Source organism: Vidua macroura, chromosome 27 (genome assembly GCF_024509145.1).
Source record: "Vidua macroura isolate BioBank_ID:100142 chromosome 27, ASM2450914v1, whole genome shotgun sequence".
Taxonomy (NCBI): domain Eukaryota; kingdom Metazoa; phylum Chordata; class Aves; order Passeriformes; family Viduidae; genus Vidua; species Vidua macroura.
Window position 1 is genome coordinate 1719590 of NC_071597.1, and position 16163 is coordinate 1735752.

General features: G+C 54.9%; 2 protein-coding genes across 2 annotated transcripts; one reads left to right on the forward strand and one right to left on the reverse strand.

Annotated features, from left to right (window-relative positions):
* Positions 1 to 884: 884 nt before the first annotated feature.
* On the reverse strand, positions 885 to 7928 carry LOC128819762 (parathyroid hormone/parathyroid hormone-related peptide receptor-like). Its single transcript, XM_054000086.1, has 13 exons — positions 7055 to 7928; positions 5909 to 6014; positions 5410 to 5520; positions 5168 to 5292; positions 4911 to 5005; positions 4388 to 4565; positions 3880 to 4033; positions 3651 to 3711; positions 3033 to 3099; positions 2648 to 2746; positions 2237 to 2374; positions 2102 to 2143; positions 885 to 1845 (listed from the first exon to the last, which is right to left on the reverse strand). The coding sequence occupies exons 1-13, from the start codon at positions 7130 to 7132 to the stop codon at positions 1501 to 1503; spliced, it is 1599 nt and encodes a 532-aa protein (XP_053856061.1). The 5' UTR covers positions 7133 to 7928; the 3' UTR covers positions 885 to 1500.
* Positions 7929 to 9933: 2005 nt separating this feature from the next.
* On the forward strand, positions 9934 to 15036 carry LOC128819760 (myosin light chain, embryonic). The gene is made up of 7 exons (XM_054000080.1): positions 9934 to 10091; positions 10942 to 10969; positions 11528 to 11677; positions 12236 to 12409; positions 12851 to 12928; positions 13668 to 13711; positions 14809 to 15036. Exons 1-6 carry the CDS (start codon positions 10005 to 10007, stop codon positions 13694 to 13696), a joined length of 546 nt encoding a protein of 181 aa, XP_053856055.1. The 5' UTR covers positions 9934 to 10004; the 3' UTR covers positions 13697 to 13711; positions 14809 to 15036.
* Positions 15037 to 16163: the final 1127 nt, after the last annotated feature.

Consider the following 16163-nt stretch of genomic DNA (forward strand, 5'->3'; position numbering starts at 1 on the left):
AAGATTGGAGTTTCAAAACAAAATGTAAAAATAGCCCCATAGTCTGAGCTGCCATCTGCTCCCTCCCTTCCCGGATCCCAGCTCCCTGCCACTGGAACCAGCCCCCTGTGAGGCATATGCTGGGGGTTCTTCCCTTCTTGTTAACACTTCCCTCTGCTCCTTGTAGGATTATTGGAATTCCTCACCCCTCTCCCACCTACCAGGAGCCTCTTGGCAAGAGAGTGATCAAATATTGATCAGTGACAGGGAGCCACAAATGTCAGCTTGCGGGGCTGTGTGAGCTCCGTGGGAGGGCTGGTTCCATCCCCTCGGAACAAGGGAGCAGTGTGAGCAGCATTCCAGCTGCCCTGGCAGGGGATCTGTCCCTGGAGTGCTGTGCTGGTGTCTTCCAAAGAGACAAATTCCTTCCAAGAGATGATTTTAAAACTCTGCATCCTAGAGCCCTTCCCTTCCCTGGCATGGCTCCTGGCTGTTTGTCCCTCCAGTTCCCTAGGACTCACTTTGCACTGTAGCTTCTCACTGGTCCCTGTCTTTAGCAAGAAATTCCTGCCTTGAGGAGCTGTGTAGGAAGAAGATGCTCCATGCTACCACCAGCATGCTCTTTCATTTATCTGTGTCTACACAGCTCCTTGGGATTGCCTTTTCCCTTGGGCAAGGAGCTTTCCCAGGCAGTGCAGGTGCAGGGCAGGGGGATGCTGGGGCTCCTGTCCATGGCAGGGGCAGAGGGAGAGCAGACCTGGCTGGGGCCAGGGTTCCAGCCTCTCCCCCACTGCCGGGTCCAGGCTGGAATACAAGGATGGAAACAAGCCAGGCAGACTCTCTTTATTCACTTCTTAGCCTGCAGTGAGCTGAGAGGGCCACGACAGTTGCATGCAGGGGCCTTTGTGGTAATGGATGAAGTGTAGGGGATTCAAGTGTTCCCTGCACCCTTCCAGGCCATAAAGTTTGTCCTGCCTCCTTCATCCCACCCTGTCCCAGTGCCTCCCGCTCCAGTTTGTGGTTGTGTGTTGGTGTTCACTCCATCCACGAGCTGCAGAGGATGAGGAGGGGCAGGGTGAGCTGCAGAACAGCCCCATGGGCACTCTGTGCTCCCCCTGGCTGGACAAGGCTGGAGCTGGTGCTGGGCAGGGGAGTCCCAGGCAGCATCGGGCTCATGGATGGGCTTCAACCGCCCTGGAGAGGTCACTCCCACTTGTGGGGTCGGAGCGAGCAGGCGGCGTTTCCTGGTGAAGACTCAAGGCTTTGCAAGCACAGAGATCACATCAGTCACTTGCACGTGGAGGAGAGTGAGGTTTTATGGCTTGTTTTTGGGCCGGGGTGGAGGAGGAGCGAGAGTACGTGGTTCCTTTGCACCCTGGCTCTGATGAAAAGGGAGCTGCGTTGTTCCAGCTGCTGTCCCAGCCCTGGCTCTCCGTGCAAGTGTAAGCAGAGCCCGAAGCGTGAGGATCAGCATCTCTTCAGGCACATCTGCGTGCTCATGTGGGAAACCCACCCTCTGCTTCACAGCATCGTCTCCAGCTCCTTATTGGGCTTGGGGTGACACTGAGTCAGCTCTGTCAGATCCACTGTGTTTTCCCCCCGGGCTTTCTGGCTCGGTTCCTGCACGGGGCAGGGCAGGAGCTGGTCCGAGGCGCCGGAGCCGGGGATGTAGCCGGGCAGGTGGGGCCGGGCCGGGAGCAGCAGCCCCCGGGTGCCCCCCGCTCCCCGCCCTGCCAGGCTGGTGCTGCAGCTTTGGGGGGCCTGGGAGCCCCTCCCGGCACAGCAGCAGCTCCCGGGGCGCGCCTGCTGCCCCAAGTGCAGCGCCAGGAGCCTGCGGAAATGAGCCTTCTTGATCTCGGCCTGCACCTGAGAGAGCAGAGGGGGCTGCTGTGCCCAGAGACAGCAAAACAGCCTTGCCTTGCCCTTTTCCCTTCCCTTTTCCCTCCCTTTTCCCTTACCTCCCTTTCCCTTTTTCCTTTCTCTTTTTTCCCTCCAAATCCTATTGAGAAGGATGGATCTGAGCTTTTTGCTCTGGTTATCACATCCTGGGACTGCAAGTTTGCCTTCCCTGACTCTAAAGGGGCTGGAACAGGGAGCTTAGCTCCTCACTCTTCCCACTTACCTCCCCATTGCAAAAGCAGTAGATAAAAGCCACAAAGAAACCCTGCCAAGAGACCAAAAGAGGTGGAGTTTGAGGTCCCTGAGCCTCCCTGGATGAACATCCCTCAATGCTGGGAGCAGTCCCGTGCCAGCCCACCTGGGAGGAGTTAAAGAGCATCTCGTAGTGCATCTGGATCTGCCACAGGAGCCCGGAGACCTCGGTGTAGGGCATGGCCATGAACACCACGTAGTGGACTCCGAAAAGCGGCATCAGCACCAGCGTGGACTTGAGCAGCTTCCTGAAAGGAGAGACCTCAGAGCCATTCCCCAGGGCCTGCCGGGCAGCCCCCAGCCCCGCAGTGTCCAGGCTGGAGGTGGGAGCAGGAAGAGCTCAGAACTCCAGAGCCAGGCCTCAATCCAGCAGAGCTGCCAGAGGAGCTGGTTGCCACTGTCCTGCCACCCTTCCTCACTCCTCCCCAGCCCTTCCCACACCTCTGCTCCTCCTCCACAACCTCGGGGAGCTGTCCTGGTGAACAGGCAGGACACGAGGCTTTGGTGCTGCCAGCACTTGCCTGTACTGCTGCCGGGGGTCCAGCTTGCCCGTGGTGGTCTCCCAGAGCTTGGAGGCCAACACCCGGACGATGTTGAGGAAGAGGAAGAAGTTCACCTGCCAACAGACACCCACGGTGGTGATGGTGCCTGCTGTGAGCTGGGCTCTGCCCGAGGAGCCCTCGGGGACACAGACAGGCAGCTCTGGGTGAGGTGCAGGCAGGGACATGGCAGCAATGCTGTGGTCAGAGCAGGAGGGACCAGAGCCCCTGGATCCCTCTGGGCTCTCCCTGGGTGCCGGAGTGGCTGGGACAAAACTCCAGTGACCACAAGTGAACAGCTCTGATCTCTATCAATCCTCTTTCCCCAAAAGGAATTGGGAGGTTCATCCACAGGATTCTTACCACGACTGAAGCCAGGATAGGGACCTGATAAATCCATTTCATGTTCCCCGCACTGAGGTCCCAGCACCTGAGAAGACCAGTAAAGAAACTCCTTGGAGAAACCTGACACCACTGGGAAGGATGGCTCCCTGTACCCCCAGCCAGCCCAGCACACCCAGCTCCCACTCTCCACCCCCTTGGTGGGCTTTGTGTAAATCTTGACCTGTAGCTACAAGCATTTGTAACCATCATGGTGGGGCAAAGCAGGTTTAAATGAGCATTAATGTTCCTGAGGGCTCCTTGGCCACCTCATCCCAAATTCCTGTTGTTCATATGATGGCCTTTCTCCTTTTAAAATGCCTCACTCCAGAATGTGCCCTTCAGCATCCATCTCTCTGCTGTTTATTGATCAATTTATGCTGCAAACCTTCATCCACCATCCTCCCAAACACAGAACAAAACCACTATCGCTCTGCATTACCAACAATTCTATGAACAAGCCTTGAATGTGTGTTCCCTCCTGTTGTTCTTTTTGGAAAATTTTCATTTCCAAAAAGCTCTGGTGCCCACAGATACTTTGCTGGCATTTGCAGCCACTCTTCCCCTCCCAAAGGCCCTGGCAAAGGTGGGTGTACATACTGTGTATCTGCCAGCGAGGCCCTGACGCTGGCCCAGATGGACACAAACACAGCAGGGAGACCTAGAAGGGCAGGGACAGAGTGAGGAGCAGGGTTGAAGCATCACCTTTGCAGATCAAACCAGTTCCTGCATCCCAGTGCCCTTCCCTGTGCACTCGGTGCTGCTCGGCCATGGCCACAGCTCCCGGCTGCTCTGCAGGACCACGGCTGGGGCTGGGGTCTGTGCTCACCCCAGCCGATGATGATGAGGACCCACAGGTAGTTCTTGTTGGAGAGGAAGGCCATGAAGATCAGGCTGTGCAGGTAGAGACCTTCCACCAAGATCCAGTAGTGGTTGGTGGCCAGAAAATAGAGGAAGAGAGTCACCACCACCTTGCAGCCAACCTGTGGGCACATGGAGATGCCTGTGTCAGGCTGGTCCCCAAAAGCAAAACCTGGTGGCTTTTGCTTTCTGGTCACCAAAACCCAGCTGTGCCCCACGTTCTTCTTGCAGAGACCTGCATCTCCTCTGGGATATTCCAGCATCTTCCTTCCCACAGGGCAGGTATTCCCTGTTCACAGGCCAAGGTACTCTGTGGCTCTGTCTCTAGTGTGGCACCAGGACAGGGAGGAGCTGGGCAGAGCCAAAGGTGGACCTTCATCCCCTCCCCCTGAGCAGCACAGCCCCAGGGAGGATCCCAAGCACGTTCCATTGCGTCAGGGCTCCTAAATCCCCCTTTCCCCCCATCCACCACTTGCCAGGTGGCCCCGTTGTCCTGGCAAGGGACCCCTGAAATCGTCCTCCCGCATCCTGTCGGCGTCGCTGGGCGCCGTGCCCGAGTAGAGCACCATGTCCTTCAGGAAGATGCTGAGGGCCCGGCAGATGAAGGAGGTGAAGAGGTGCACGTGGATGTAATTCCGTGTGCAGTGCAGGCGCCTGCGGAGAAGGGATGTGACACAAACCAAACCCCAGCTGCCCAACCAACTCACCACACTTGGGCTCAGGGAATGGGGGCTCTCAGAGTGAGCTCTGGGATGTCTGGGCACAGAAACCAGATCTGGGAGCAGGTGGGGTGCCCACACTATCCAAGAGCAGGGTGGAGCAGATCAGGAGCCGGTCACACTGGGGGTGTTCGGGGCTTTGGGAAATTGGCTGATGTTTGTGTTGGGTTTGGGGTTGTTCCCATTCCTTTGGGGGCTGCCCCCTCCCCGTGCTCATGTGTGTGGACAATGGGATGAGTTCCTGTTCTCCCACATGGGAGGGGCTTTGGCCTCTCCTTACTTGAAGTAGGAGAGGATGCAGACAGCGACGATGAGGGAGGCCAGGGAGATGGAGTAGCCCACGGTGTACATGAGGTGCAGGCGGTCAAACACCTCCTGGAAGAGAAGGACTGAGCTCCATCTCCCTGCCAGAGCACAGGGGGAGCAGGGCTGGTTTGAGGAGCAGAGAGGGAAGAGCCCCTGCCTCCAGCCTTTGCTTCATCCTCCCCTGGCCCCCATCCACACCTCTTTCCCAGCACCTCTGACAAACAAGGTCACCTTCTGGTGGCTCCGGCTCTCAGAGGAGAAGAGCAGGGCACACTCCGTGTAGTTGGCCCAGGTCTTGTTGATGCTGAGAACCATGGCCCAGGTCCCATAGGCACTGCAGTACCTGTAGGCGTGACCTGGGAACAGCAACGAGCACTGTGGCAGCAGAAGGACCCATGGGAAGCCCAGACTTGTCCCTGCACCGCGGATTGTCACCAGGGTGAGGTCGCTCTCTGCCCAGGTACAAGACTTGCCTTTGTGGTTGAAGTCGTAGATGTAGTCGGGGCAAGGCACTGACACCTCCTGGCTGGGGGAGCCCCTTGGCCAGCAGATGATCCCATCCCACTCCGGAGGGCAGCTGGGGTCTGGCCAAAGAGCAAAGACACACCTCACATCTGCAGTCAGGGCCTCAGCATAACCTTTGGCTTCCCCAGGTGTGTGCTGGACCAGGGGGAGGAAAACACTGCCTCAGATCCCCCTGGGCTGCAGAGAGGGAGAAGCTGCAGGGGGCACATCCCACCTCTTCCAGATGGGGCAAGGCCCCTCCACAGCTCTCGTTTGTGGTGTACATGGAGCTGTCTGGAAAATGCTGGAGCCAGTGCTGGCTGCACCCAGAGCACAGATGGTGCCATGAGCTCCACAAACCCCCCCAGGAGCCGGGTGTCCTCAGCCCCATCCTGCCCCAACAGAGAGGACAGCATTCCCCACGGTAACCAGCTCCACCAGGGCTGGCTCACAGGGGAGGGACAATACCTTTGATCTTCTCCAGCTGGGCCTTTATGTCCCTCTGACACTTTTGCTTGGCCTCCACCAGGAGATAGATCTGCTCTTCTTTCGTGAGAACATCATCGGGATCGACCTGCCCAGACAAAACCCAAGTGACAACCCCTTGGCTCAAGCCGTGGCATGGCTATGCTCTCCCAACCCTCTCCAGGAGAGTCAGGTTTGGGTGGCTTTGGGAAGATTCAACAACACAGGGAAGAAAAAAGTTCTTCCTGCATTCCTGCTCTCATTTTTCCCTCTTCCAAGGCTGATGCTGACCCCAAGCCCCTTCCCACCCTCTCCATGGTCATTTCTGCTCATGGTTTTGTGCAGAAATCAGTGGCCTGTTGGACTCCTACCCCAGCTCCCTGTCACCCACCACCAGCAGTGCTGGGTGTCCCTGTTGCCCATGCTGAGCTCTCCAGGTCAGGTCTGGGACTCCCGGGGTAAAGTGCCTGACTGGGGCTCAGCAAAGCAGCCCCTGCCCAGTGCCCGGAGCAGACAGTGCAACCCACGGCACCTTCCACCACATGTGCAAAGGTCTTTAGGGGCGTTTTGGGCTAAGATGCTCAAAGGAGTTCAGAGCCAGGATGAGGCCAGAGTTTTGGAAGTGAACAGGAGCTGGGATGCAGAAGGGTCACTTTCCCCAGACTGCCTCCAGTGAGCACAGCCAAATCTGGTCCCAGAGAGGAGATCCAGGACTCCCATCCCTGCTCTTCCCCAAAGCAGCATCTGGGTGGGTGAATGGGGGGCTGGTCAGGGATGTGGGGCAGGAGTGGGACCCTGGGGGTGCATCAGCAGGATGGGGGCCTGGCTGTGGGGGTCTCACTGGCTGTGCCCAGCTCTGCCCTCCAGCCCCTCCTGCACTGCTCGTAATCCGCCCGCTCTGCTCCCCCGACGCCTCCGAGGCACTGAACCCTGCCCTGGATGTGTGCAAGAAATGGAAAAGCCATCACGCTGCAGTGCCTCCGTGGCTGCTGAAAAGCTTTTAGCAGGAGTGGAGATGCTCTCCCTTCCTGCCCAGCAGCTCTGCAGAGCGGGATGTTTGTCGGGAGCGCAGCCAGCCCTGCCCGGGCCGGTGGCAACATTTAAAGCCAGGAGAGGGACGGGAGGAGCCCCGGGGCCACGCAGACTTACCAGAGCCCACGCCGAGCTCAGGAGGCAGCAGCAGAGGAGAGTCACCACGATACCTCCCACAAGGCCCGATGGCTCCATGGTGCCACCGTGTCACTCGGATGGGGACTTCAGGGACCAGAATCGCTGCCAGTGCTGGAGAGGGCTGGCGTGTTCAGCAGGACAGAGCATCTTCTGGGAGCACCTTCCTGGCTGCCAGCCCCACTGAGGTGAGGTGGCAGTGGGGGCACAGCCCGTCCCTGGGAGATCAGGGCCGGGTGAGTTCCCTGTCCCTGTGGGATCCCTAGAGGGATCTGCTCACAGGCTCTCCAGGCAGGGGGGTTTCTGCCCCCACCATGCTTGATCCTATTCTCTCTTTGTGTCTTGCCTGCTTTAAGCAGCTCCGGGAGCGTGTGCAAACAATTCCCGTTCGGATGGAGACGGCAGAGGTTTATTGGCTTAGCCCAAGGTGCTAAAATCCTCTTCATTCAAGGCAGATTCCTCTTCTCTTTTCAGAAACTTCTTTCACTGGCTGGTGGCTCATTTTTCAACTGTCACAGCATTCCCCCACTGCCCCCATGCTCCTAAGTCCCTTCTAGCCCCAGACTGGTCCCAAGTAGCTGGAGGAAGGTGGGGAAAATCCCAGCGAGGTGGCTGGAGGCAGGGAGGCAGAGGGTGCAAGCACGTGAGCAGCACCTCGAGCTGATGCTCCTGCGATGGGATGTCTTTCAGGCAGACTCCAGTTTAACCCTTTTCCTTCTCCGGGGGCTGGGATGTGTTTTGGGGAGATGTGCTGGGATCTGTCCTGCTCTCCCAGGCACCCGTAGTGACCTCAGGGCACGTCTGCATTCAGTCTCCTCGGGAGAGGGGCTGGAGGCTCCATCCTGGGGCAGGGGGTTGGAGGGAGCAGCCACCCGGATGGGGTCCCACACCGTCACTGGGCATCAGGTCAGAGCTGGTCCCACTGCAGCTGTCACCATCCCTTGTCACCTGCATCGCCCTGGCATGGCCCCAGGGCTGTCCCCTGCCTTTCAGGGTCATGCTGATGCCCAGCTTGCTCCCACCGCCCAGCCAGTTCCAACACCTTGTGACCCCCAGCAGCCCGAGTGTCCCCCTGGAGAAATGGGGCACAAAGAGGGGAGCCCTCTTTCCCCAGGCAGGTTGTCATTAGTGAGATGAGGCTGGAATTCAACAGCCCAGTGCCAAATCCCTGGAACAACAACTCCCAGCCTGGGCCCCTCCCCTGGCACATATAATCCATGTCCAGACACAGTTCTTGCTGCCTCTGTGAGTGCCCCAATCCTGCACAGAGCAGCAGAGCCCCCGGAGCTTTCCTTGGGGTTTTCCTGGCAGGGCAGCTCACTCTGGTCCCAGCCATGAGCCCCCGTGACTGCGGGACAAGGGTCAGAGTCCTGCTGGGCTCCTGGGTGAGGGGAGGCCCAGGGAACACCACAAATCCCAAGGACAGGGCTCAGGAGGGGCTGCTGCTCCTGCTGATGGAATCAGACAGCAAAACAAGCCCCACGGTGGCCATCAGCTGAAAATCAAGGAGGGACTGGGGACATTGTCTGCAGCTGCCTGTCTCCACTGCCCGAGCCATGGCGTGGGTGTGACACCAGCTCTGCCAGAGCGCTCCTCGGGGTGCTGCACGGGCACAGAGGGCGAGCAAGGGATAAACAGTCAGACTGCACATGAATGTTTTCTGAAGGCTCTGCTGGGGAGTGAAGATGGAGTTGAGGTGAGGTTATTTTAGAGTCAATGGATGCTGACGGGGAGGCAGCTCAGGGGCAATTTGATTCCCTTGATTTCCCAGGTGACACCTGACCCAGGCTCTGAGTTCACACTTAGCAAAACATGTTGAGTTTTTTTGCTAAATGACTCGTTATATTCTAGAGAGCTCTGGAAAGCAATGATTGCAAATGACACCCATCCAGCCCCCTCAGCTCCCCAGTCCCCGCTAGCAATGAGGAGATGATGGCACACAAAGAATTCCCAGCAGTTTGTGGCTGCTCCCTCCTCCAGAATGACCCCCGTAACTCCTCCTTTGCCCTGGTGCCCCACACATCTTGTTTAAGTTGATGGTTTAGAATGTCTCAGTAAAACCCTCAAGCCCCATTTTCTGGGATGCTGAACTTCAATGAGTTCTGTGCCTTTGTGAGTCTTCAGTTGGGAGAGGAGGGTGAGAGCAGGAACATCTCCAGAGCCTGCCCAGCACCTGGAGAGGAGCCAAATGGAGACTTCATCTGCCCTGCAGGTTTTGGAAGTGCTTGGGATGGGTGGTACAAAGCTGGGAAAGATTTGCAGTGATGAATTCAGTTGTGTCTTTGGCCATCATTTCCATTTCCTCATTAGCACCCTGAGGGAGGTGAGCACCTATACTGGTCTTTTCCAGGACACAAGCTCAGCCCTGGGGAGAGACTGGGACAAAGCAGACCCTGAGCACGAGGCCAAGGGAGTGTTCAGAGACTTGTGAGCTCCTTTGAAGCAGCATTTTGTAAATCCTGGTCTTAAAAGGGCTCTGCAGGGCTGGCTCTTGCAGCCTGCCTGCAAACAGGCGCATTTTGCCGTGGGTACCATGGCAGGTTTATCAGCCATCCTGTTGCTATTTTCTTGCCTGGCCTCTGTTTGCGTTTAGGTTTCAGTGATCATTTAGCAAGCAGCCCCCATGCAGCCCACCCGGTGCAGGTGCTGGAGGGGGACATGTCCCCCCTTGTACAGCTGGGGGGGGGGGAGCTGGTGGCTCCGTGGAGCCAGGAGCTGATGACAATGGGCAATTGTCAAATTGGGGCCCCTCTCGTTTGAGTTTTCTTCCTTTTATAGTAAGTAGCAGTTGCTCCAGCAGCTGGCCTGCCCCTCCAGGGTGAGCACTGGGCTCTGTATATAAGGGAAGGAGCAGCCTTTGCCTTTCATCCCTCTGTTCACTTCCCTCGCTGGGCGGCAGAACTCATCCCGCACCTCCGCAAATCCCAGCGCGATGCCGCTCAAGAAACCCGACCCGAGGAAGGAAGCAGCCAAAGCAGCTCCAGGCTCGGAGCCTGCCTTCGATCCCAAGAGCGTGAAGGTGAGTGAGGAATGAAGACGTCACGGTGTTTCTCCGTGCCTGGCATCTGCCAGGCACAGGCGATGCAAAGCGCTCTGCAAATTGCATTAGCCAGGCTGGAAGCCAGCCTTGGGAGGGGAAAATTATCCGATTGTGTGGATGCAGCAGGCTGGGAGTGATGCTGTCCTCACTGGGGAGATGTGTCAGTGTTGCCCACCCAGCCCTGCCCAGCACTCACTGGAGGGAACCAGGACGCCGCTCCCAGAGCTGTGGCTGCAGAGTTGAACCCCCAGCTCCTGCTGAGACCCCGTGTCGGGGTCAGGAGGGTCAGCTTTTATTGCCTCAGGAGCAATAAAAAGCTCCTCTGCCACCCACTGTCTCCATCCTGAAGTATTTTGTTGCCTGTGTTGCCTCCTCCACATAAGAGCATCCTTTATCCAACAGCTCCACAACAGGAACTCACTTTTTCCATTATTCCTCAGGATACTTACATTTTTAAGCCATAGCTGTGGCAGGAGAGTTATTAAGAGCAGGCTCAGCATGGAGGCTGTTTAATCACTTGAACTTGGGATCAGGCCCTAAAATAACATCCTTTCCACCCAAAATAGTCCTGACTGTGGTCTGAGCATCCCTCCTGCCTGCCCACCCCGCTGCTGCCAGCTGTGCTCTCCTCAGGGATGTCAGCTCCACAGCGAGGGCAGAAGCAGTCGGGGACACGGCACAGCCAGACCTGGCATAGATACAGGACATGGCATGGATATGGCCCCCTGCCCCGAGCCTGGGGAGGGAGAGGTCCAGAGGGGAGAGTTCCTTTGCTCTCTCCAGCAGCAATCCACATCTCATGCCCAGCTCTGCTTCCTTCTCTTTACAGATTGAATTCACAGCAGAGCAGATTGAAGGTAAGTGCTGAGTTCAGCTTCTCTCAGAGATGGCTTTAGAAATGGGGAATCCTTTTTCCATGTAGTTTTTTACCACAGACATAAGAGCCAAGGCCCCACACATTAAATCCCCTCTTGGGGGAAAGGCCAGCAGGATCCAGAGCCTGGCAGGGAAAAGGTATTTTTCATTCATGGTGTGAGATGCAGCCTGGGTCAAAGTCAAGGCTTCTGGTGGGAGGAACAGCCTCTGGCGACACAGGGACAGCCCCAGAGAGTGGAGATCCGAGTGGAAAAGGGGATAAGTACAGATGTCCTGCAGCAAAGCCAGTTGCTGAGAGTGCAGGGATTCAGCAGGTCACCCAGCCAGCTCTGCAGAGGTGACAAAACCTGCCTGAGCAGCCAAGCAACTCGTCTAAGGAGTCTGGCAAACCTCAGCCCGCATTGCGCAAGCTCACGCGGGGCTGCCAGGCATTCAGAGGGCACAACACGCACGTGTCCGTCCCTTCCCTGCCTGCCAGGCACGACGTGCTGCTTCCCTGGAGTGGGAATGGGGCCGCTCCCAGCTCTTCTTCCCTGCAGAGTTCAGAGAAGCCTTCGGGCTGTTTGACCGGACGCCTGCGGGGACGATGCAGATCAGCTACGGACAGTGCGGGGACGTCCTCCGGGCGCTCGGCCACAACCCCACCAACGCAGAGGTCCTCAAGGTGCTGGGCAAGCCCAAACCAGAAGGTGACAGCAAGCTGGGGACAGGGTGGGACAAGCAATTCCTGTGCTCCCTGTCAGCAAGTAGAGGGTTACATTCCCTGTAGGAAGAACCCTGCGAGGTGAAGGAACTGGGAAGGAAATGATGCGGACAGGCTTCATTCCTGTGTAATTCCTTCACTCCCCTTCCCCATACCATGGATGATGACATACTCATAGGCAGTAGGCAGTCCTCACACAGGAACGGTGGCAAGTGATGCTTAGCAGACTTTATCACAAACTGGTGCAAACTGGTATAACCAGGCCAGTCCCAGTGCGACCACATTACTGTGGTGACAGATGACCCACCTCATGGTTTAGTTTTGGGCTGATATCAGGGGTCTCTGTGCAGTCCCCTGATGTTAATACTTCATTCTTCATATGGATCTTCCAATCTCAAGTCTAATACAATAGTTTTGTCTCCTCACGGAGCTTCTCCCCTGCACTCTGATGGAAAAGAGACCAGGAGAGTTAATCAGGAGACCCTCAGAGGCTGAATTTAGCCCTATGAGGGTTATTCTCTGACCCCATCTCCTCCTCTTCCAGAAATGAACACAAAGATGCTGGACTTTGAGACCTTCCTCCCCATTCTGCAGCACTTCACTCGCAACAAGGAGCAGGGCACCTTCGAGGACTTTGTGGAAGGGCTGCGTGTCTTCGACAAGGAGGGCAATGGGATGGTCATGGGGGCCGAGCTGCGCCATGTGCTGGTCACGCTGGGTATGGCTGGCCCCAGGGCTGGCCCGGGGGGAGAGAGGCATGGGCCCCGAGCTCTTCTGGGCAAGTGGCTCAGGTAGCTGGCTGGTCTCACATATCGCAGAGGCCCTTTTCACTCTGCTGCCCACGGGCTCTTTTAGGAGTCAGTAGTCCTGAATGTGTGGCCATTTCCACCTCATGCCACAGCTTCATGCATGACTCAGGCAAGGACAAGACTCTAGAACATCCTCAGTTATCAGACAAAAGTTGCAGTGTAGTCCTCTCTCCACCATCTCCCACCAGCATTCCTCAGTAGTGGCACACTACTGGCTCTTCCCTAATCCCTTTAGCTCTTCCCTAATCCCCTTCGCCTCCCTCTGGTGTCTCTGGTTATCTGGGAGAAGGACAGGAAGGTCCTGGCAGGCTGAAAACCCTTCCCCTCACCTCTCCATCCTCCTGTTCCAGGAGAGAAGATGACAGAAAGCGAGGTAGAGCAGCTCATGGCAGGGCAGGAAGATGCCAATGGCTGTATCAACTACGAAGGTAAGAGCAGGATTCCCATCGGGGCCATCTCACACATGGCTGGCTTGTCTTAGGGTGCAAAATGCATCCTCTGCAAGGGCTCTGGTTGGACTTGATGTTCTTAATGGTCTTTTCTAACCTCAGTGATTCCATGACTCTATGACACTGGTGATCACTGGAAGGGAGGTGTGGACCACCCTCCAAAGCCTTTCCAAAAAAGCACTGAGACATGGAACAAGGGGTGGGAACAAGGTGGTTGTGCCAGTGATTTCCAGGAAAAGCAGCTGAAGACAGCATGTTTCCAAGGAGTTCAGGGCTGTTTTATCCACAGTTTTGGCACTGTTTTGTTGCAATCTATTGAAAATAAACAAAGCCAGCATCTTTCCCAGCAGAAGCTAATTGGGAACATTTGGAGACCTGGATCACTCGCTGCTCCAAGAGGGTGAAAATCTGGAATAGGAGGTGGTTAAATTTAGGAACCCCTAAAATTGGAGAGCAGTGAGGAAAGAAGGGGACCCATTTCCCTTGGCCTCAGAAAAATGGGGATAATGGTACTGGCTCATCTCCAAGGGTTGGCATCACTCTGACCAGGTTGGGGATGGCATGCAAAAAGTGAGAACAGAAAGAGGAATATCAGTCCTGGCACAGCATCCCCTTCATCCCTGGAGGGTCCGGGCTGGGGGTCCCACCTGCTGCCTCTCCACCTGCTCCTCCCAGCTCACAGCATGTCCTGACCTCTCACACTCTCATTTCTCCTCAGCTTTTGTCAAGCACATCATGTCTGGCTGAAACAAGAAACTTCAGGTGAGTTCAGTGGCGTCTCCTGCTGCTCACTCCAAAATTGGAAATCCTGCAAGCAACAGCCAGGGGCAGGGAAGCCAAAACCCAAACCTGCAGTGGACTAATGCCACAGGAATAATCCCAGCTCTGAAGGCACAAAAGTTATGTTGATGATAAAGAATTTCATTTGTAACTCCTGCCAATTAAAATTTATCAGGACAGCATCACAACTGTGATGGTCCTTTGTGGTTTGGGTAATTGGATGGAGTCTCTGTTTGGAAAGAAAGAGGTGGTTTATGGTGCCACATTTTCTAACCTGCCAGAAGCCGAGGGGGCCAACAGCAGCCACTGGAAATCAATATTTTTAAACCTGCATCAGTGAATGACTCAATGCTAAGAAAATATTTAGTACTTAGAGAGGAAATTTCCAAACTGAGAAATATCAACATTCCCATTAATGTTACAAAGAATAAGGAAAATGTACCATGGATTTTCTTAAACTTTTTCACATTCCTAAAGATCTGCCTGAGGAAAACAGAGAAACATTGCTAAGGGGTTCAGGTTTCTTTGAGGCTGAATTATCCCTCTAAAATCTATTCAATTGAAAAAAAAATCCAAATTGCTGCCTGGCCCCAGCTTCCCCACCAATTTCTTATGATTTCATTATCTATTTACTTTTCTAAATATTTCTCCTATCCCTCAGCTATGTAAAAGGCAGGAGGCCAGCAGGAAAAAAAAAAAAGTAAAAATGACCTTCAGATAGTGTTAAATACACAAATTAAACATTTAAAAATCTCTCCCCTCCCAAAATCTCTTTAAACATCAGAAGGCTAAAATGCAGACAGACGGAAGTCTGAACTTTGAATGTTCAGCATCCTTTTTATCTCCTTTTTAATCCATTTCTCTCTGGTTCCTGTTCATCAGCTCAGCAATATAGATGGTTGGGTGGCAAAGGCTGACAGGAAATTTAATTCTTCACATAACTATTTGCATATAAAACTCTTTTTTAAATGGTGTTGAATTACAGCTTTTGACATTTTGGGTTCATCTGAGAAAGAATATTCTGAATACTCTCATCCCAAGTATTCTTTGCATTCAGACCTCTCTCACTTGTCTCCCAGGCTCTCGGAAATGCTTGGACCCACCTGAGCACCATGAAGAGCAAGAGTCCTCCATGCATGTCCTTTCCCTGGGATGTTTTGCCTAAGCTGTCGTTGGCCACCACGTGTGTGTACCTGAGCCTGGTACTCAGAGACATATCTGCAGCTAGGTTTTAAACCTCAAGTTACTCTTTTCAGGTTTTCCCTGTGACATTTGTCTCATTAAATTTCATTCCTTCCTCCCTTAAATGGTTTGTCTGCCTTGGCTTGGGACTACTTATTGACACGGTGGGTGGAGGAGACCCCTCGGTCTCCACCAGCTCTCAGAGGTAACAGGGTATTTCCATGGAGAGGGGGAAAAGGCAGGGAATGCAAAGGAAGAGTTCAGACTTGTAAGTGAGGATCATCAATGCACTGCTTGTCCCAGTCAGGAAAGGCCCTAAAAAACCCCAAAACATCAGAAAAGCATGAAAAACATTCTTTGTTCTCTATCAATGAGACATCCAAAAGTCTGGTTTTGAAGGCTTTCAGAAAGTTGACTCCTGCTGAATCAGCAAGGGAGAAGAAAAATGGGGAAAGAACAGCTCCAGGCCCAGCCAAACTGGGCCAGGTCCGTCCTCATGGCATGGGGTGATGGTCCATGGGGTGTGGGTAGTGTCCTGCCTGGGATGGAGCCCAGCCAGGATGGGCTCCCTGGACGGTTCTTCTCCAGGCAGATGGTGTGTTCCAGCCAGGAGCTCTCTGGGGGCTGTGTGATACAAGCTGGTGACTCTCTCCCTCTTCCTACCTGCAAAGCAATCTTCAGAGCATCGCCACAAGCGGTGAATAATTCATGGCACATAACTCAGCCTTCTCATCAGCAGAACACCTGGGAGCAGAAAACACTTTCCTTTGATTTGTTCCTTATTCCAACGTCCTCACTCTGTCTTTGACTAGAAATTGAAGGCATTTTGCTCCGACGTGTTGACTTCAGCTGCCACTCGCTCGTTCCTGTGCAGTGACTGAGTAACAGCTGCTTTCAATTCCCACTGTTTGATTCAACTGCTCATAAAAAGCAACATAAGCTGTTTATAGATGCAAGATTAGATTTGAGCTCCTCTTTGTGCTATTCCTACAGCTTCCATTGGGCAGGATCTGGGCACCTGGTGTTTTTAATGTACTATCTGTGCTTTAACCTCCTAGAGGACCGTGGTGGCGGGGCCAGAAGGGACCCTGCTTGCTGCACACTCGCTCCGGGGTCACGTCTGTCCTTGTCACTGCTGTGGCACTGACTCCTGCAGCAGAACGTGCTGTGGCAGAGAGGAACTGAGCAGAGGGGAGGTGGGGACCTGCCTCAGCTCACAGAGGAAATCCATAGCAGGGACTGGGGGCCCTGG